This window comes from Alexandromys fortis, unplaced genomic scaffold (genome assembly GCF_014885135.2).
Source record: "Alexandromys fortis isolate MF-2015 unplaced genomic scaffold, M_Fortis_MF-2015_v1.1 scaffold_38, whole genome shotgun sequence".
NCBI lineage: Eukaryota > Metazoa > Chordata > Mammalia > Rodentia > Cricetidae > Alexandromys > Alexandromys fortis.
The window spans coordinates 1,417,573-1,440,811 of record NW_026067916.1 but is presented as its reverse complement, the minus strand read 5'-3'; the positions used below and the strand labels follow the sequence as shown (position 1 = coordinate 1,440,811).

Sequence of the window (23,239 nt, the reverse complement as noted above, 5' to 3'; positions counted from 1 at the left end):
TTCACCAACCCTGCAACTGACAAAGGTCTGATCTCCAAAATATATAAAGAACTCAAGAAACTAGACCGTAAAAGGCTAATCAACCCAATTAAAAAATGGGGCACTGAGCTGAACAGAGATCTCTCAACAGAAGAAGTTCAAATGGCCAAAAGACACTTAAGGTCATGCTCAACTTCCTTAGCAATCAGGGAAATGCAAATCAAGACAACTTTAAGATACCATCTTACACCTGTCAGAATGGCTAAAAGCAAAAACACCAATGATAGCCTTTGCTGGAGAGGTTGTGGAGAAAGGGGTACACACTTATCCATTGCTGGTGGGAATGCAATCTTGTGCAACCACTTTGGAAAGCAGTGTGGCGGTTTCTCAGGAAATTCAATTTCTCAGGAAATCAACCTACCCCTGGTCCCAGCAATACCACTCTTGGGAATATACTCAAGAAATGGCCTATCATACAACAAAAGTATATGCTCAACTATGTTCATAGCAACATTGTTTGTAATACTCAGCAATAAAAAACAAGGACTTCTTGAATTTTTCATTGCTATAATTCTCTAAGAAAGTTAGCATTGACACTATGTGCTTAGGAACAAGAAAGTATTGGTCCAAAAATGGAAAGAGAAGGGAGAGAGGAGTGAGAAGGAAAGTTAGAGGGAACTATAAGCTTAACAGAAAATGCATAGCAGACAACTGAGTTGAAAACCTGATGTTGATCCTGTAATCTCCTGTTTTAGGGATTTAGATCTAAAATAGTGGAAGCTGACATTTAAAATGGCAGAACTGACTAACGTCTGCATAGAAGCTGTTTGACTTGTAAATCCTCTGGTCTACTTTGATAGAAGCGTTGTTGAATATCTGTGGAGCTATTGAACCAGGAGAGATCCAGTTTTGTGTATATATCTTATAACCTAGGGTTAAGTTATATTTTTATTTAATACTATTTGTGAGTGTGTATTTGTGCATGTGCATGTGTGTACATGGGCATGCATGTGTGTATCCATGTGTAGAAGTCAGAAAAGGGCAGAGGTTTACTCTATCTTTCCATCATGGCTTCCAGAGATTGAACTGAGATTGTCACTCTTATGTGGCAAAAATACTTTTGCCCACTAATTTATTGACCCTCTAAATGAGCTATAACACTAGATCAAAGTATTAAATTATGTCTGGGACAAAAATGAGAACAAATAAATTTCTGTCTACTGGAAAGACTACACACCACCATTTATTTGTGATTTTCAAAAATATCAGAGAATGAAAGTCATCCAAATAACAGTATGAATGACTACCTACCATATCGTGTTAAAGCACAATAGAGACTAAATTTCACTGGTGCACAATGAAACAGGTAGGTCAGTCATTGCTTCTTTAAATTATAAGTAACAATGAATAGTCATGTACTACAAAGTAGTTGGGGAAAATATCTACTGTGTAAGCCATAGATGAAACCATAAGCCCTCCATGCAGATACACCCATACATACAGCAGAAAACATTCAGTTGAAAAATTAGAATGTTAAATTTAAAAAAAAAACTCTGAATGCTATTGTGAAAGACAGAGACATTAAAAGTAATGGGAAGAAAACTAATTGTATAATATTAATTCTGGAAGGTCAAATAAAAAAGCAACTTTGACAGGAACTCACATCACAAAACAATAGTATTTTGGAATTTGCATTTGACCTTCAGTGTCATGAAATATTTTTCCTTAGAGTAAGGGGTTATTGGTATTAGATTCCTTAGGTGTATGAAATTTGAATGACATGGACTTTAATGAATACTTCCAAAGACTAATATATACATCCAGGCACATCACAGACATAACCATTAGTTGAGTGATCAGAAACCACAAAATCATTTAACATGTCTATAATCAAAATGTTTGAGAGGCTAAAGCAGGATGGTTGCTATGTGTTTTTGAGATCAACTGCTCTACATGACTAGTTCCAGGCAAGCCTGTGCTAGAGTTGTGGTAGTGAACACAGGCTTCTACCTCCACCCAAGTGTCAGCCCACAGAGGGGAAGATAATCCTGCAGAGGAACTTAGATGCAGCTGCTTACATTAGTCCAAAGTGATATATATCACTGCTGACCTAGCTCATATATCTGTTTCATTTTCATTGTTGTTAAAGTTATAGATAAATGAGGTTGGTTAGGTTGAGTCACCTCATTTCAATATTCTTGGCTTATCATCATTGATTTTTAATTGAATTTTTCACCAAAAGCACCAGCTAATTTTTTTAATCAAACAGCGTTCCCTTACATATGTCTTTTATTTTTATTTTTAATATCTAGAACCTATTATAGAATTATAAGAGCCTATTATTTTATGGATATGTTAATAATCCATTTTTAGGATTATTTCACAGGGATGGGAAGGTCTTTGAAGTTTCTCTATTTCAGCCTTTTGGAAAAACAAAACAAACACTAAATCAATGCTTGCTATGGAGAAATCATAGAAAATCTACATGTTTCCAGAAAGAAAAGTTAAGAATTCAAAATGCTAAAAACATTCTAAACATTAATACCAAAAGCTGAAAAACCCTGGAAAAATAAATCAAAGTTTGCATTGATGTGAATGAATAAAACTTAAAAAGGACATGTACTTTCTCTGGCAGGCAAGCTTACTTGCTGTATGTATTATCTCTTAGATTCTGAGAGATGGGGTCCATCAAAAGAGTGGGATAAAATGAGGCATCATATCCATGGGACCGAATAATAAGGGATGCAATTTGAGAGGAGTAAATGCATTCACAAAGCAGAGTTGAAACAACACCCACAGCAACAGCTATGCAGACAACATGAAAGGCAACCTGTCCAGACTGAAACTCAAAGATAGCACACTGGATTAAACCAGGGATGTTTCTAAAGGCAACAGAAAGAGAATTGACTTATCAGCTGCTTTATATAACCTTTAAGAATTTTTCTTCATATTTGTGAAGGACAATTCGGAAATAAATTAGTAGTAGGCAACCACATAATATGTGGCATACAAGAAAATGAAAAGTGCTTCAAAAATGTATTCAGAAAGAAATGTAATCATAGTTTCATATAAAGTTCAGTTAAATAATACATATATATTATATACATACACCTGTATACACACACACACATATATATGTCATAGTAATATGATTTCTAATTTTTCCTTTAAGAACACAATAAGCTGTATGTCTCTGTGAACTGGAAAGATACACTATCAAATGAAAAACACAATGAAGATTGAATATTAAACATTGAATGACTACATTTTATATTTATTTTTTCATGTAAAAGAAACTATTTAGAAATTTCCCTGAAAATGTTATTAAACTAACATTTTTACTTTTATACAACCTTCACATAAATATAGGCATTAAACCTACTTGATCTCTCACACATTGTTCTACGTTCTATGTAACATAAGTTAGTCATTTTCTTTTTATTGCTTACATTATGTGCACTTTTTAAAACAATTGTGTACACCAGTATTTGAGTTTCATCTGATCATTTTCTTAAAGCACAAGGCAAAGAGAATGCTTGACAAGTAAATTCACATTTTAAAATATTTGATAAATAAATAAAATTAGTATAAATTTTGAAATACTTTGCTCATAAGCATTTTTTCTTTTTCATGATTATTGAGTAGCAATGGTTATTTTTCATACTTTATAGGTTATGTTTTAAATCTCTACACACTTGTTTTTAGGTTACTACTTTTGATGTAAATCATCTCTTCTCATTCAGTAAGCTACTGACAGTCTCTAGAACAAGCTAACACCCCAAAGACTACAATTTACATCTGACTGCAAAGCCAAGCTCCTTTGTTTTCAGACTTTTTTGTTTTGTTTTGTTTTTCAAGACAGGGTTTCTCTGTAGCTTTGGAACTAGCTCTTGTAGACCAGGTTGGCCTCGAACTCACAGAGATCCGCCTGTCTCTGCCTCCCAAGTGCTAGGATTAAAGGTGTGTGGCACCAGTGCCTGACCCAGACTTTTTTTCAGTTTGACTTAAAAACTTTAAGACTTATTTTTTATAAATCTCAAATATGATATCCTTTGATTGGTTAAAATTTCTTGCAGGTTCCTAAATCTCCAGAAAACTCTCTAAACTTTTTAGGATGACACATATATTATCAGCATTAATATGTACTCAAATATTTTCTTAGAGTATAAAACAATGCTAATGCAGCTCTTATTCAATTATTATATTTAACCAGGTTGGGTTCTTTGTTGTTCACCTTACACATCTGAAGCAATGATTGATCAATGATGAATAGACATCTGGATGCAGCAGAGTAGAATGTCCAACCATGGAAATTCATTTATTTAGTTACCCATTCATAGTTTAGAATTACTGAAGTCTCAAAGTAGTTTTAATTTTCACTCTCCCAATGTCTTTGTATGTAGAAAAAATTGGAATATTTTTAACTATTTACATTTCATCTTTTGATCTATTTCAATGTCCCAGTTTTGATTGGGTTGTTTTTTCCTTGATATTTAGTTTTCTGAATTCCTTCTATGCTATAGATACTAATCCTATATTAGATGAACAACAGATACTTTCCCTAATTGTAGGCTGCCCCCTCACTTGAATTATGGTACACTTTGCTGGTACAGAAACTTTTTAGTCTCATCAGGTCCCATTTGTTAAATATTGGTTGTAGTGCCTGTTCTATCTGTGTCCTCACTGGGACTTTCAGGAAAGGACACTGATAACTTACTCTCTTCTTTCTTCTCTATCACATTCAGATTATCAGATCCATTATCAGGTCCTTTATCCATCTGGAGTTTAGCTTTATTCGGAGTGAGAGATAAAGGTCCATCGTCATTCTTCTACATGAACCTACCTAGTTTGATTAGCGTCATTTGTTGAAAAGACATTGGTTTTCTTTTTTCATCCAATGGGTATTTTTGGCCTTTTTGTTAAAGAAGAAGCTATCCATGCTGCTAGGGAGAAAAGTTATCACAGTCTTACCCAGATGTGAACTGTGAAAGCTGCAATAATGGCAGCCTAGAGAGACAATTATATGGTGCAATAGTAACATCAACATTATGGGTGCAATCAACTACATTTTAATTAGACTTAAGGCCCAAACCAAAAGATGAAAATCATGTCTGCTACTGATACAGGGTCTATGAATCCATGGTAAGACAAATAACAGTCCCTAAGGGAGGACTTCCTACAGCTATTCTATTACATAGACATTCTATTAAAATGGTTCCTCAAACTGTCTCTTTATAGCCTTAAATTGGTGTGTCTTCAACTCCCATCAGAAAAGCTTTTATTTGTTGTAGATGATAATTAGCACAGAGACCCAGAGCTGGTAAATGTGCACAGAACAAAAGACTGAAGAATGCTCAGCACCAAATGGCATACCTCTATCACATATCCCACCTTGGCTGAAAGTGTGTGGAAATAGTGTAAGAGTAGAGGCGGTAGATGAAGACAAGGAAACTGAGTCTTCTGGACATAGCAGGGCAAGTGCGAGTTCACACAAGTGAACTCACACTTGTTGTAAAAGTATGCACAAGACCTGTGCAAGTTTAAGTCAAACAAAATCCCAGCATGGAGAGGACGTAGGCATGAAATCACACCTCTAGCTGTGGAGCTACAAGCAAGTGGTAGCTGCAAAGTGAAAGACACTGTGGTTTTAGTAGTGTATCACCTGATAGATAGATCTTAATCTATATATCTATGACTATATGGGAAGCACAAATTTGATTAAATCAGCTAAACAACATGAGAATATCATCTTTGTGTGGAGGATGTATGTGGTAGGAGTTGGGGAAGGGTAATTAATATGATCAAAACACACTGTAATAAAACTCTAGGAACTAAAAAAATATTAATTCCACTAAAAATACATGTAGACTTATTAGTATGGGTGTCAGTAACACCTTTCAGTTCTAGAGGCATAGTGCCTATTAGAACCAACAATTGACTTGCCTTTGCAGGATTAATGACAGGGACATGTTAGGAGCATCAACAAATTAAAAGCAAAACATTACTTTTTTTTAGCTCTAAGAGTTTAGGTAATTGTGCACCAGTGTACTAACTTTCTAAGATACCACAATAAAAGAGAGGTAGCCTGGACTTTTATTGTAATGGCTGACATAAAGGTACTAATGTTTAACAGTGAGGTCGAAAAATTTGAGTGCATTGAATAGCTGGCTCTGGAGAGTCATTAAGCTGATTCTGATCACCATACTTAGTGCCAAAGATCTTAGGAATTAGAAAAATTATAATTCACTCTTTGAAAGACGAAGAAAATGAAAGGTCCAGCTAAAAGGTAACTTAAGAGTTGGGACTTAAAAAAAAAAAGAGTTGGGACTTAAAGAAAGTGAAACAGAAAGCTATAGGTCAGATAGAAGAACTTTAGGTACAGGGAACTACCAATGATGCTTTCCTAGAATACAAAATCATCTGGCACATCTAAGACCAGCATGCACATTATAAATGGACTTTTCTGTAAATAGAAAATTATGAGATCAAGAATTCTTTTAACCAATATGAAATCATTAATGGAATAATTTGAATGTGAGCAGATAATTAAGATCAATTTTGCTGTAATTCTTCACAAGTAGAGAATCCAATTACTGCTAGGTAATTAGGAAAACAGATATGTACTAAGACACACATACACATACATGTACAGAAACATACATGTATACACATACACAAACACGCATACATGTATACACACACACACTGTATTATCATGTTCTGCTAGAAATAGGGGTTTATAGAATGTAAAATGTAGAAGAAAATTTCAGTACATTACAATGTTATTATAGGGGCTCTCATCTTTATTTCTTCATTATAGTCACTTGTGGTTTGGACACACAATGTCATCCACATGACCCTGTGTTTAAAAACTTGAGCAGAACAGAAACTGCTTTAGAAGATTCTGAAAGCTATAGACAGCAGAGCCTTTGGAACAAGTGCATCAGTCAGTGTTGGCTCTGAGTTTTCATAACTCAGCCAGATTTCCTATTCTCTGTGTTCTTGACTCTGGTCATAATGTCAAGTGTTGCCTCCCATGGTGCCATGGTATAGCATCTGTTTTTAAATGCCATGTCAAAATAAGCCTTTACTGTTTCTCGTCAGGCATACTAGATCACAAAAATCAGAAACATAACTCTGGCTTCAAAAACCACCTAGACTTTGCTATTTTCTTTCCTCACTGGATCATTTCAGGTACCATATAGAGGTAATTTCAATACAACTGTAGGAAGAAAGTAAAAAAAAAAAAATTAGAATTCAATATGCAATTTTAGTGGTCGATCTTCCCCTTTGGGGTCAGAGTAATAGTGATAGATCTTATTTGATATTCTGCCTGGAGTCAGTAGAGAAGGAAAGAATCAAAAAGAACATTTTATAAGTGAATTATTTTGAGTTTGCATATAAACCTAACAACTAAACAAGTCCCCTGAGTGAATATAACTCCTGTGTAAAGCAAAGGGAGACTAGCGGGATTAAGATCCACACGTGGAGAGTCTGAAAGTGGGGTCCTTGGTGAATATTGGAGGGGTTTTAGGGTAATCTAGCTTGTGTGTGTTTATTTTTAATTTGGGAGAACGATAAATCTCCGGGGTAGAAAAGACTTCTGAATGTGAAGATGTGCGATACTGTTTCGATAGAAAACACTTGCAGCTAATAGTCTTCAAAATAAGAGTATGAGCTAGAGACAGTCTCATGAGGAGTGAATTGCTATTGACATGTTTACTGTATTAATAACCATGGTGTTGCTTTAGCCAAGTGACTGTCATTTATATCCACATGGAAATTGCTTTTTGAGTGATGCTCAGCATTTGGAGGGAATTAGAAGACATCCACAGCTAGAGATGAAACAACTTGTTGTTTCCTCAAAGCATGAGCTATAAATAGAGGTTGTCAAGCCTAGAGCCTCATAATATTTCTTTGTATGAATGACATTAATGTATTATATGACATAGATGTATTCATGGTGAGGTAAATATTCTCTATAAATAATGCCTGAATATTTAAATATTTGATCAAATTATAGAAAATGTATTAGTAAGTGCTCAACAAAAGGTTTTATTTTATTCTTTAAATATATAAAAATAATAGCAAAAGAAATATGCTGGTAATCTTTTAATAGATTGTAATAGAGCTTTTATACAACCACGAAAGGATTATGGCGTTAATTTCCTTGNCCCCCCAAATCTACTCCCCCTCTGTTTCTGTTCAGGAAAGGGCAGGCCTCCCATGGATATCAACAAAACATGCCATGCCATAACATGTTGCAGTAAGACTAAGCACCTCCCATGTATTAAGCCTGGACAAGGAAACCCAGTATGAGGAGCAGGGTCCCAAAAGTCAGCAGAAGAGTCAGAGACAACCCATGTCTTCCACTTTTAGGAGTTCCCCAAGAGGACCAAGCTGCACAACTGTAACAAACATGCAGAGTGCCTGTGTCAGTCCCATGTAGGCTTGCTGATTGTTGTGTCAATCTCTGGGAGCCCTTATGAGCCCAAGTTAGTTGATTCTGTGGATTTTCGTGGGTGTACTTGACTACTCTGGCTCCTAAATTGCTTTCTCCCCCTCTTCTATAGCCTCTCTCTCTCTCTCTTCCTGTTCCCTTCAGCTCCAAATGTAGAAGCCTCAGCTACTTTTCCAGCACCATGTCTGCCTGTGCTGTGTGTCATCATGATCCGTGCTGTGATGATACTCTAGCATTTTCTTTTGCCTTAAAAATGCATGCAGACATATCTCTTATATTAGGAGTATGTGAAGATGGGCTAATGTCCTATGACATTCTCAGAGCCATGAATGTGTGTGGTACAAAAGCTGTGTGTCACCATCATGAACAGGATTGCCATATTGTCAATAACACAGGCAAAATTCGTAGCAGGTGAGAAGGGGGGAGAAGAGAAAATGACTAAGTAAGCTTTTCAGAAGAGAAATAAGGTCCTAGGAAAACACAACTACAAGTGCTAACTTCTTGCTTGTGTTAGCTCCTCATGGAGAGCACTTCAAATGCACAAAGCTAGATCTTGAAGTCATTGATAAGTTTCGTAAGTATTCATGGGTCATCAATCGCATACCAGGTTCAGGGTATATGTTACTGAGTTGAGTTCTCCATGGCTGCTGTCTTAGTCAATGTCCTACTGCTGTGAAAAGAAACCATGACCACAGCAACTTATATTTTAAAATTATTTAATTATATATATATATATTTAATTAATTTCATTACATTTTAGAGGTAAAGTTATATATTTACCTACTTCTGCAGAATAAAAATGTACCCATGAGAAGCTAAAGATATGGCCCAACAGTTAAAAGCACTTTCTGTTTTTTTGCAGAGGACTGAATTCAGTCCCCATTATCTACACAGTAGCTCAAAGGCATCTGTAAATCCAGGCCCAGGATATCTGATGCTATACACTTCCTTCTGCGGAACCAGGCACTCATATGGTACATATACACACATATATACAATTTAACACACACACACATGCACACACACACACACACAATAGTAGAAAATGTGCCCATGAATAACATTGTTATAATGAAGTAATCAGGCACACAATATTGCTGTTTAGATACAGGAAGTATTTAAGATTCAGAAATATCTTAAATCAAAGGATAATGAATGAAAGAAAGATAAAAGGAAAATTCAAAGGTTTTATTTCTAGTTCTAATCTGTTCTACTGATGAGTAATGAATGGATTCTAACTTTGGATTTACTTCTCAAAAAAGAAGACCATATTACTGGAAGTTCAATAGCTGAGGCAAGAAATTTCCTCTGAATCCTCATGGAAGCAAAATGTTGGCAACCATTCCTATTCCTCAGTCCAAAAGTTATTCTTAGTCAGATTCCACCACAGTCATAATCGCTACGTAGGCCTGTCAAGAAGAGTTCTTAATGAAGCAAGAACCAAATGGTTGTATTTAGCTTTGAAATTTGGAGATTGTTTTTGCATATTCTATTTTAACCAAGGCTTCATTTTAGGAACATAAAGTTTCCTCTCATTTAAAAGAAAATTTCAAACTCAGTTTCATCTAAAACTGAAGTAATTTTCAAAATATTTTGGGGCAAAATAAATCTTTAAAAAGAAGTATTTCCACACTATCCCGGAAGCCAACTAACAAGGTCTACAGCAGATTTAATTAATCTGCTCTTTCCAAAAAGGGCAGCAGGAACAAAATCTTAATTGATTTTGAGCAAAAAAGAATTTGGAAAAATTTTGTGTTTAATTAGCTTTCCATGAAGTTTTAGCTCCTTTAGTGTTCAGATAGAATCTGTCAATCTCAATGAATTATGCAGAAATATGAGTTGAAATAAAGTCATTAAGTGGAGACACATCATAGACAGAGGGAAGAGCCAAGAAGGGCAGTTGCAAACCATATGGTGTCTTTTAGAAGCTGGAGGGACAAGCTGGATTTTCAGGAGATAAGTTTGGAAATAGAGGCAAAAGCCAGATTGAGAGATTTTGAATAAGTGTACCTTTTAAATGTCAATCACTGACTGCTGGGCACTGTCTGGGAAAAGGACAGTTGTTTGAATATGGTAGATTTAATCTGATCACAATTGGATAAGCTGATTTTGAATAGGGAGAGTACTGGACATAGGGAGTTCAGTAAGAAGAGGCTATAATAAGAATTGGAAAAACGACTCTCTTAGAGTTCTCCTTGTTACCTAGTTACTCTAGGATCATGGACTATAGGCTGGTTATCCTTTGCTTTACAGCTGGTAGCCCACGTAGGAGTGAGTACATACCACATACCATACTTATTTATCTAGGTCTGGGTTACCTCACTCAGGAAGGTTTTTTTTTAGTTCCACCCATTTGCCTGCAAATTTCAAGAGGTCATTGTTTTCTAACCACTGAGTAGTACTCTATTTTTTTTGGGGGGGGGTTATTAAAGATTTCCCCTCGCTCATCAGCCCAAAGAGCAATCAGGGTTCTCTGCCCTGTGGGAAGTCCAAGGACCACCTGAGGGGCATCTGGGTTGTTTCCAGGTTCTGGTTATTATGAATAATGCTGCTTTGAACACAACTGAGCAAATGTCATTGTGGTTGAGTGTGCATCTTTTGAGTACACACTCAAAGGTGGTATTGATGGTCTTTGGAGCCCATTTCCTGTGGAGGGAGAATTTACTCAGCCTAGATACAGTAGGGAGGGCCTTGGTTCTGCCTCAAAGTGATGTGCCAGACTTTGTTGACTTCCTATGAGGAGTTGATAGGGCATGGGGGAGGTGGAGGACTGGGAGGAGGGGAGGGAGTGGGAACTGGGTTTGATATGTAAAATAACAAAAAATAGTTTTAAAAAATCTTTTAAAAAAGTAAAAACAGAATTGACAAAATGAGAATGCAAAATTGAGAAATGAGTAAAAGACATTGAAAATGCTATATAAATAAAATTGTTTCAAAGCTAAAGAAACCCTCAAGAGAATGACAATGGCTTCTGTAACATGTAAATTATTTGTACTTCTTTGTACCCAGTTTTATACATGCCCCTATGCCCTGCTGTAGATTTTCTGTAATACAGGATGCATTGGTTTTGGTTACATGATTAACTTCCATTCTTTTTTTTTTTTAATAGATGCTTTGTCCTCTCTTCTTCATAGAATCAGTTTCATAATTTCTCTTTTGAATTTTCTAAGTATATAATAAGTAAAATATTTATTGCACTTTCATGTTCATTGGCTTGTCTCCTACATTGGCAGCTTGTTCCCGAAGCTAAAAAAACAAATCGATCCTTTTACGTGCCCGTCATAGTAATGCTTATTAGAAAACTGTGTAATTGTTTGATAACAGTGAATGCCATGGGAAGTTACACATAAGTCTAAAAACATATGATAGTGAATATATAGATGTGATGTAAAGATTGAAAACAAGCTGTTCTATTAACAGCTTAGAAAACCTATAAATGAGTACGAAGAAAATAAAATGAAGGAAATTGCCTAGGGAAAATCCTAAGCTACAGGAAATGCTGGATGTTACCACACTTCACACGAGGAAACTAATTGCCTTCTATTTCTTCATTGTAACTATTTCTTCTGTCAACAGTGTGATGTCATCTGGAGGTTCAATTTCAAGTGTGCAAACACATTCACAAGCCTTGGTAAAGCACAGCTCAAGAACAAATGCCACTCTTTAAGAGACTATTCCTTTTTTTTTTTTTTTTTTCATGGAAAAGGCCAGAATGCTCCTTTATTGTCCAAACATCTTATATACTCACACCAAAATGAGCGGGAACACACAAAGGCTGTTGCCTAGGCAACCAGGTGCCTGGGCTCTCGTCACTTAGCAGTCAGATAGGCCCTGAATTAGCATCTCTATAAGACAACCTCCAAATAGCATAAGGAAAGAAGCCCAACACATCCTGACCAGTTTCAGTCAACACCTCTTCTCAGGTAGTCCACACTTTAACAAAAGAAGCTAGGAGCAAGACATCCTGGCTTTTGTTAAGGGCACAGAGAGCCTTATCTTTGCATGAATACCCACAGTATTGTTAACATGTATCCTAAAGATTGTTTGTTTAAAATCCCTTAGAGTAGTGTGGTGTTTATAAGAAGTTTGTCCTGATCAGCATCTTTCATTTCGTTAAAGGATACAGCGTGAGAATTATCTGTATCATCACTTCAAAACTTCAAATGGAATAACTCATGTGAACTAATGGCCATTGGTGGCTATAGATCTCATTCCTGGATCAAACTCATAGTACTTGAACCCACTTTTCATAAATGTTATGTTTTATGAAAACAAGTGCTCAGATATCACCAATGTCTTCATGGAAGGACTCAGTATTCCCTCTGACATATCCCCTCAAAAATAGAAGAAATCTGAATTTGATCCATTTACTATGCTAATTACCACAACTGATTTTATGATAACACATAACATTAATGAAAAGGAGAAAGCACAATGCTAGGAAAATTTTCAAAAAGCCTCAGATCTGGGAGACAGATTATAAAGAGTAAATGTCAAATGAACAACAAAATATGCATGTATTAAAATTTTAAAAATAATTATAGCATGCAAAAAAGAGATACTTTGTATACTGATTTCAAACTATCCGAACTTACAATTTATGAGACAATTTGTGAAACAAAATAATTCAATGGTATTTTAATAATTATAACAATACACTTTAAAAAGTTATTTGAATAATGAAATGTTTTGAAATATTACATGCTATTTGGAGTTTTCTTCAAAAGTGTAACAATATGGAGCAAAGGTAGCACAGAGGTATAATGAAACAAGAAAGAATATTGCAGAAATTCAATATGAGACTATTTACTGTAATACATGTTTGAAGTTTTTATTCTCTCAACTACAAGATCCAGTGATCTCCATATTAGAGTTATCAAATAAGAATACTGAAGAGAATTCCACTCATCATTATTCTCTACAGATTCCAAGGTGCTTATAACACACAGAAGGGCTGAACTTACAACCCTGAAATATTCATGCCATTGATCTTGCCTATGTCAGGTAAATACAATAATTACATGCATGTATTCTAAGCATAAAGATAGAAGCTACATCATGAACAGTATTGTTTTTCAAGGGCACATATGTAGTATTTATCCCACATATCATAGAAAAGATTTCATCTCATTTGATTTGAGTAAATACTTCAGATACAGAGTACACAAATTTACCCAAATATTACAATGTGCCCACTCTATTTGCCACTACAATTCTTCGGAATAATCATTTGCTGATGGAAATTTTCTTTCTAGGTCACAGGAATACAGCAATAACAGTTCCTAAGTCACCAATATCTCCATACCTTTGCCAGTAAAAATCTGACAATAACAACATATGTGACCTATAAAGACAATTAACTGAAAAACCTATACTAGCCTTTTTCTAGTGCATTTATATATTTGACTTTTAAAAACATTTTTCTTTGAAATGGCTCATTTATTGAACTGATGTGTTCTCAGATCCAATGTTTACAAAAACACCTTGTAATTATTGAAGGAGAAAAATAAAACAAACATCAGGAGGGATTATATCAATGCAGAGTGTATACATATATTCTGCCCATGTACTAATCAGAGATTTAAGTTCGACCATTAACTACTTAGGTTACTTTGAATGTGATACTACTTATACTGGTTCCTGATATCTCTGTCTATATGTAATATACATTAAATAGCTCACTATTTGTAAACATCATTATATATATTATGTAACTCATTATACTTAGGGCATCTCTAAGTTCACTTCTAACTTTATAGGACTTCTAAGAAAAAAAAAAAACTTCACCAAACATTTGAACAGAAAACCTTTCACAGAAAATGAACATAAAATCATCTCACCTATGTATCTTAGGTGAAAATAAATAAGGTTAAATCCTTGCAGTTCTGCTCTGAAGTTATAAATCTAGGAGGGGGAAAGAATTTTTTCCCACTTTGGCTTACCTGCTTATGCGCATGGTCGTAAGAATTGATATGATTGTCAAACTCCTGGTGTTTGTGATACTGCTTGTCGCATAATTCACAATAAAAGTTCGCTTTTGCATCTTCCAGAGCTTTTGCTGTGGACTTCTCTTTTTCTGCAAAATCCTTTAAAAGGGGCAAAAATAAATCAGTTATATTTTTCTCCGGCAAGAGGCAGATTTCATATTAACCAAGTTACTATTTAATTTTAGTATGACTAAAATGAAATGTTGAAGTTCCAGATCTGCTGGAAATTCATGTCCCTATGGAAGTAACTTTCAGCATACCATCACTGCTAACATAGCATCGAATATAGGGGCTCTTCAGATGTAGTGCTCTGGTTAGTTACGGCCAGGCTATTACTCAGTCATACGTTCCAGGTTGTAATCCCGCCTATATCAAACACATAATTGTTCATTTCTGTTTTATATCTACCATGAGAGGAAACTTCCACTCATACAGTCATTACATTTTTGTATCCCATCTAATCTTACCTTCACCCAACCAATCAATTCACACTGAAAATGCTCTCAAGGATGTCTCTACTCAGTCTATTGCCAAAGTCTGAGGCATATGCATTCTGAAACTCCAGCCCAGTGTCTTCTAAACTTCAGCACCTCTTAGATCCCGCTATTATACTTACTTCATGTGTTCCAAACCATTAACTTTATAACTTTTTTATATTTTACCTCTAATAGTCTTGGACATATTCTGTGTCTGCTTAAAATGTCCTCAAATTATCTCACTGCTTACATGGTAACAATGATGAGACTATAATAACAGACATCACATAAAATCCCCAAATAAGTAAACGGCAAAGAGATATGAACTAATCAGCTTAGGCCTTACTCCCTGGGTAGGAAACAACAGCAATTTACTATTCCCCTTTATATTCGTCACCACTATGTTGTAATACTTCCTTTCTAATTTGCTATCATCATAGCCTACATTGCTAAACAACAGAGTCAATGGCTTAGAAACAAGAACGCATTTAATATGGATTCCTTAAATTAATGGGTAATGGCGACATATTCATGCCCACTGCCTCAATTCTTGACTTAGAATGTTCTCAAATTCTCTCATTGCATACATGGCAATGTGGATGAACACAAGGATCATAACCATTTTATAAATACATCATCCAGTGTTGACAGATGTCACACACCAAAAGGAAGGCGGCAAAGGGATTTCAACTAAATAATCCACAGCTATATCCCTTGTTAGTAAGCACCACAGATATTTTATTAAGTTCTAAATATAAAGAGATAAATCAAATGATCACACAGAGTAAGGGCATGAGCACCCTTAACAGACAGGAATAAGCCAAATGCCTGGATGATCTTTCTCGGAGAACAAAAAAATCAGAGTACACTAGAGTTAACGTGATAGAAGCTGCTCACTGAATAGTCTGTGTCCAATAAGGAAATAATAGACTCTGGCTTGCGTACAAAAAGACCAGTTGTTCTAAGAACCAGGATAATGACCTGCCAGTGTGGCCACTGGTGATAAGTGACACAGAAGGAGAGCTTTGAAGTACTGATAATCCTCCTGAATGAGTAAGCTTAGCATCAAGGGAAACAATTATTCTCATGCAGTCATTACAATGGTAATTTTTCCTACTTTCTCTTTCTATGAATGACTTTAGGATAATCATAGTTATTATGCCATTAGAATAACAGTCTTTGACTTTAACACTTGTCCATTGCTTAAAAATACTTCAATTTCATGAAGCAGAAAAGTAAATAACAGAATTAATGGTTGGCGTATGGTGCATATGTATTTTGTCTAGACTGTGTAGAGGATGATAACTTAGGCAGCAGCAAGACTGCTCTAGTTAATTCTTGTATTTTCTTTTTAACCTATTTCTAAAACTCCTTTAATTATCGTATTATATGGATTTGGTTCCAGATTTAATAATTTAAGACTGTCTTTAAGACAGTCTTATTTCTAGTGGTATTTACTAGGCATGCTTTCATCTGGGAATATCACAGAACCAAGTTATACATCCTATGCCTTGTTTTATTTAGATACCAAGAATCTGAGAATAAATGCTTACCTTCTTCACCACTAAAGTCCTAAAGGCAACATTTGAATTCTTTTATCGATGGAGAAGAGGAAAAACAAAACACACAAACATAGTTCATATTCAAGTGTATCCAGCCAAGCCAGAGGTAAAATCATAAACCTATAATCAGGAGACCAGTGATTGGAAATAGGGAAACTGAAGCAGGAGGGTAAAAAAATCATTGCCAGATGAAGAGAAAGAGGTCAAAAGAGAACAAGATGGCAAAATATAAAAACCAAGAAAAGTATCTTAAGAGTATTTGCAAACATGAAAACTTAATGTACAGTTAGACAGGCAATAAAGGCTGCTTTGTAAGGTAGTTGTGGTATAGTGGCTCACCTCCCCAGTGTGCCTCAGGCCTATTCTAAAGGGTGAAGTTAGACTGTCAAACCATGTGGTACTGAGTTTAGCAAAGCATACCAGAAAGATAGTGGGTAAAGTCTCAAACTAGGAGCATCATTTAAATCAGACCTGGCATGTAGTATGATCACCTTCAGCACTCTTATGAATTGTGTATAATCACAGCAATATGAATAGTAAAGCTAAAGATAATCTCTACTGGTCCATCCTCATTCACCAACCCATCCATCTACCACTCACCACGTATTCACACATCTAAAAGCCCCTTATAGGAAACTTTCAAGTGTCAGATTTTCACAAATTTTATTGTCTCTTGAAATGTATACTTGATGTAAATTTGTATGACAGAGTTATGAGCAATACATAAATAAAATAAAAGCATACATTTTAGTCAGCTGATGGTGGCACACACCTTTAATTCCAGCACTTGGGAGACCGAGGCAGGCAGATCTCTGTGAATTTGAGGCCAGTCTGATGTACAGAGCAAGTTCCAGGACAGCCTGTTCTATGTAAAATAAACATACAAATAAACAAACAAATGAAAAAATAACAAACACAAATGTTAGGACAATGATACTTAGCTGTTGCCAGAGGCTTATGTGGTCTTAATTTTTTTGTAATTAAGAATAATTGATGATAAAAGGAGAAAATGACTGACTGTCTCTCTCTGTTCCCCTTTCTCTCCCTCCATTAACTATTCAGTAAGCAGGCACTAGTTAGTATTTTTTAAATTAAATTATAAGGTAATTTTGCTGATTCAATACCTCTGATTGTAAATTAAGATGATATTTCGTTTCAAAAGAAACTATAAAAATTTTACATATATTTGAAGATACAGAATATATATATAAAAGTAGCCAAAATTACAGCCTGTTGTCGGCATCAGTAAATTTAAAATTTAAAAATGAATGAAATAAACAGACAAGCTGGAAATCAACTCTTGATTTATAGTTACTCAGATTGTTCAGTGGTTTATAGTAAAGGAGGGTTCTTGAGCTGAAGAGCATAAAGCAATTATGATACCAAAGACAGTTTCCTGTTTATCATTCTCAATGATTCATTAGAATATGAATAATTAGCTGGAGTGTGAATATGACCACTTGCTTAACGAGATATTTAAAAATACTAGGTAATGTCAATGGAAATTCTATAATTTGGTGATTATCCTATATAATTAATTACTTTACATAATTAATGTGAGGAGAGAGTATATATTTTCATGCCAAGAGGCTTACAGTAAAATGTATATAGTAGATGTATCTGTAAACTGGCATGTATTCTAACAATGTTCTGAATTTAATTAGAAGAGTGAATATTTACTACAAATTACTGCAATTGTCACAATGTTCACAATTATCACAATGATTACTGCCCACTAAAATTATGGAGTACGTCTTATCTACTAGCATTGTGCACACAGTGCACACATTTCATCTTGCTTAATTTTAGCAGTGAACTCTGCTCTATGATTGTTTCATTAAGCATGTGAGCGAAGAATGCGAGCATGTTGACCTAGACCGTCATGCAGAGCTTGGAATTAGATTCCGGGCAGACTGACTTAAGTGCGATTAATGTCTGTGCTCACAGCTGCTCCAATGACCTGGTCATTAGCCAGTTGTCACATATATCCAAAGCCCCATTCAACTGTTGAAAATATGAACCCAGATTATAAAATTTTAAAAAAGCAAATTCATTGCTGATTTTATATCTTGATTGATTTGAAAATGCAATCCATAGTGAATAAGAACTTGCATTTGAGTTTTCATTATTATGCAATTCTAAGAATTCTAATATTCTGTAACATACTCTATTGGTTGCCCAAAGCATGCTACCTCTGTTACAAACAAGTAGATCTTGCTAATTTATAAATTATTTGGCCTCCATTTCATTGTAGCTTGTTACAAACTGAATAATGGAAAACATGCTTTCGATGACTATTTATTTCATTTTATTCATATGAGAAAAGTAATTTAGCTTTTGAAAAATGAGAGCCTTGAATGTCAGCCTGCACCTTAAAATAGTTCAAGTACTGAGCAGTTCAGTGTTCTCAGAATAAATTAAGGTGATAATAATAAGTAGTTAGCTAGATTGATGTGAGAAAAAGTGTTACAATTTTGGTGCTTAGTACATTGTAACACTAATGCAGAATGGGGTCAAGAAGCACCACTCCAGACTATGACAAAGCATAGCCTAGACATCCCATATCAAAATGCATCTTTAGAGTGAGCGTGATTGTCAGGTTGTTGCTGGAGAAACCACGGGCAGAGGAGGACTGCTCAAACATTATCCTTTCAGAAGAGAAATTTATATTCATAAAAGAAGTGTTCATTTGTAAGTGTATCTACATTGCTATATCCAGAAGAGAAGAAGGATGGCTTTAAATCACTATAGACTCTGTGTGTTGAAGTGCATCTATCTCTCTCTCTCTCTCTCTCTCTCTCTCTCTCTCTCTCTCTCTCTCTCTCTCTCTCTCTCTCTCTCTCTCTCTCTCTCTCTCTGAAAACATGTGAAATTATGCATAGAGACCCTTGGAAAATATTGGTTCTCTATAACTGGCAGATTTCTCCCTTCAGACAGGATCTCTCACTGAATTTGGAACTGACTGGCCTCCCCTCTCCCACTAAAGTTGGCCAAGCTGGCCATTAAGTGTTAGAGACTGTCCTGTCTCTGACCCACTCAACACTGGACATGGATTGTGTTAGGGTTGGTGACCCAAACGCAGGTCCTCACGTTTGTGTTCCAAGTACTTTGTCTACTACTTAGCCTTCTCTTCTGCCTGCCATCTCCCCAGTCCACCATCTCTTAAGTTGGAGTCTCTTAATTAAAGGGAAGGTATCAATTCTGTTCCAAAATTCATGGTGCTTTTTGGTTCTTAGTCAGAGGTTGGCCAAGCACTTCTTTCTTAACTTCAAAGATGGTGGTGTTTAAACTTAAAGTGGAAAAAACTTCTGGAGCTATACTCTAGAAACTTATTTTCTAGATTCTCTCTATAATGCAAAGTGCATGTGCCATCAAAATTCTCTTTGTTTATTGCCCTACTTAATCTGCCTTTTGCTATAGCAAATGAAAGTTAAGAATTCAGGGAAGTGTAGTCAGTTCCCCAATAATGACAGTTAAATATATTACTAATTTTGAAAGCTTGGTCTTTAGTTTAGGCTTGTTCCCAACTAGCTCTTATAACTTAAACTGACTGGCTCCTATTAATCTACATTCTAACACATGACGTTTTATCTCTCTTCCATTCTGTATGTCTGACTCACTTCGTGGCTCACTGATTTCCTCCACATGCCTAGATTGTAACCCTCTGAGTTCCTTTCTCTGCCCAGAAGTCTTGCTAATCTCTCCTGCCTAGCTACTGACTGCTCAGCTTTTTATTAAATCATGCCAACACATCTTCACACAATGTAAACAAAAATCCTACAGCATTTCTTCTTTTCTGTTTAAATAAAAATGAAAGGTTTTAAATCTGACCCAGTAAAACAGGATATGATAAGAACAATTATCAAGTAAGGATTTCCGTTACAATGTCCAGTCTATTTCTATTTGGCAAATTCAGAGAAATTATTCTATTATCCCTCCTGTATTGATTAGTTCAAAATTTTATACCTTATATTTGTTTACACTATGAGAATATGTGTCATTGCGATTGGTTTAATAAAAAACCAAACAGCTAATAGCTAGGCAGGAAAGGTTAGATGGCACTTTCAGGAAGATAGATAAATTCAGATGGTTAGAATTAGGCATGCAGAAGAGTCCAGCAAGACACAAGTGAGTCAGGCATACAGAATAAAGGAAAGTTTAAAAAAACACATAGTAGAATGCATATAAAAAGAACAAGTTAATTTAAGTTATATGAGATAGTGGGACAAGTGTAACATAAGGCCAGTCTTTAGTAATTCATAAGTTTCCATGTTATTATTTGAAGGCTTGTTGTCCCATAGAGAGAGTATTAGAACAGTAAGGTACAATTTTTTTCCTTTCTCTGTTGATATTCAGTGTGCACATGTGTGTGCATGTGTGTATGGTATGTATGAAAATTTGTGTATATGTATATGTGTGTGTGCATGTGTTTATGTGCATGGTATAGATTGTGTTCATGAGTGAATATGTGTATGCATGTATATATTTGTATATATGTGTGTGAATGTGTATGTGTATATTTTTTGTGTGTATGTTTGTACATGTGCATATATGTGTGGGGGCTTGTATTTGTGAATATATGTGTATGTGTTTGTGCTCATGTATGTATTTGCATGTGTATGCATAAGTCTATATATGTCTGTATATATATATGTATAGGCATATGTGTGTTTATGTGCATGTCTGTAACATGGCTGTGCCATTGAATATGTGTCTTATTAAAAACATTAAAATTGTACCCTTTTAAGTCTGCAAAGCAAAAATTTAGCAGAAATTGAACAGGTAAATTTTTATCTTCCTCTTAGCGTTTTTTCTAAAGGATAGAAAATATTGTTTCTGCATTCAATTAGAGTTTTCAGATGTCTGTGGGGTTTTGATTATTTTACTATTGTTGATTTAAGGTCTCACAGCCTTGGCTTGCCTAGAACTAGGTAAACCTGACCCACAAAATCAAAATGACCTCTCTGCCTCCCTAGTGGGAGTATGGGGATTCTATGGGCAGTACAGCACCCAATCAGTTACAAGCACCAAAGACTAACATAGAGATCTGGATTCCAGGCTTCCAATGTCTCTCTCACCTTTGCTCATAATTGTGAGTAATGTTCAGATTTTTTCATATTTGAAATCAGATATGATCAAAATAAGAACTCTCTGTTTTTGTCCATGGAAGATGTCAGCCAATTTCTAGATTATGAAGCTAGAGTTTTCTCTTCTTATTAATGATTCTTTTAAGATGTTCACACTAAACAATGAATGCAATCACATTAACATGTGAAATTGTCTCTGGGAAACCTACATTGGCAGCAAATCAGTTCAGTTCTAATTTGAAAAGAAAGACAAATTTCTGTGTCACTGGTCAAATGCCAGCCTGCTTGCTGCATTTCTGTTTATGAAGCAATAATTAAATATCTCCAGCTTGCTTATATAAATAACTGCTAAATTTTGGAAAAGCTTGTTAAATGGCTACAAGTAAAAAGGCATGATTTTTAACATTTACTCAGTTAAGACTTATGAGAAATCAAGACCACTAACTTTATTACTTCTGAAATTAATATCTAGTTCTACCTGAAGACTATTTTTAAGTAAATGAGGAAATTCCAGGTATATCCTAAGATAATCATTACAGCAGTTATTGATTCATTACTATATTATGATTGTCTGTCTAATTATAAGACAATTGGGATAATATAATTTCCATGATTCTTTTTTATTATAATATCTACTTTTAGAAATTATGATATAGTTGCGTCATTTTCTGCTCTCCAATCCCCACTCTAATTCCTTCCCATACTTTCTTAACCAAGGCTCTATCTCCTAAAGTTTCCAAAATTTCCACAAGCAGTGTTCAGGGGCCAAACCTTTAAATGTATGTGTCTATTGGGCACATTTCTCATTTCAACCCACACAGTAACACATCAATATGGATTTGTCATAACGCAACCCACAAAACTGCACAATAGGAAAAAGTTGGAGAGACTTATAGGAATTTTGAGAAGTACTCTGAAAATATACTTTTGTAGTTAAAAATATGTTATAAATTAATGTATAAATAAATTACATATTAATAATTCTTTCTTCATTAAATTTAAGGAAAACAACTACTATGTATAAATAATCTGATCCATGTCATGAAAATTCTACAGGACAGCTATAGGAAAGCAGAAGGAAAAAATATGAGCTTCCCTATATGGGGAGATCATTCTGCCATTTTCCACATGACAAAGAATAACCGTTGGCAATTTTAAATAAAACAAGACCTATTGACAGACCACTTTTAGAAACATTAAGTCCACTTGAAATTCAAGAGAAAATTTCTATATTTGAGACTATGATTTTGGAAAATTTGTATTATGTGTTTATACAGATTATGATAAGGGAATGGGTTTTCTTGCTTCAGACTGATGGCAACATTGTAGGATTTATAGAAGTAGTAATTACCACCCTATAATTAAACCCCGTAGATACATAGAACTATAATGAATATAGACATAACTGCATTCATCTAAATTGAATACATTTAAAGGAATATGTTCATTGTGCATCAGGCAGGAAACAATTTCATTTAGCTGTTACTCCTGATACAGTTACTTACTGTAAAAATGCAATTAATAGTATCTGACATTTCATTTTCTCACGTAAGAGAAATCAATGAAAAATGTCAGGTAACTACTTTTCAAAAAGTTGCTAGGGACAAATTATTTACAAACCATTTTTTAATTCAAAAACTGCAACAGTTATAGAAGGTGAAAATGCTCGTTCAGAGTAATGACCTGG

The 23,239-nt window shown here is 35.0% G+C and overlaps 1 protein-coding gene across 1 annotated transcript in view; it reads right to left on the bottom strand.

Annotated features, from left to right (window-relative positions):
* Znf804b (zinc finger protein 804B) overlaps positions 1 to 23,239 on the bottom strand; it is a 474,878-nt gene that overhangs the window by 88,107 nt on the left and 363,532 nt on the right. Inside the window, exon 2 of the mRNA XM_050139849.1 lies at positions 14,383 to 14,526. Coding sequence (XP_049995806.1) covers positions 14,383 to 14,526 — 144 coding nt within the window. The remainder of the gene's footprint in view (positions 1 to 14,382; positions 14,527 to 23,239) is intronic.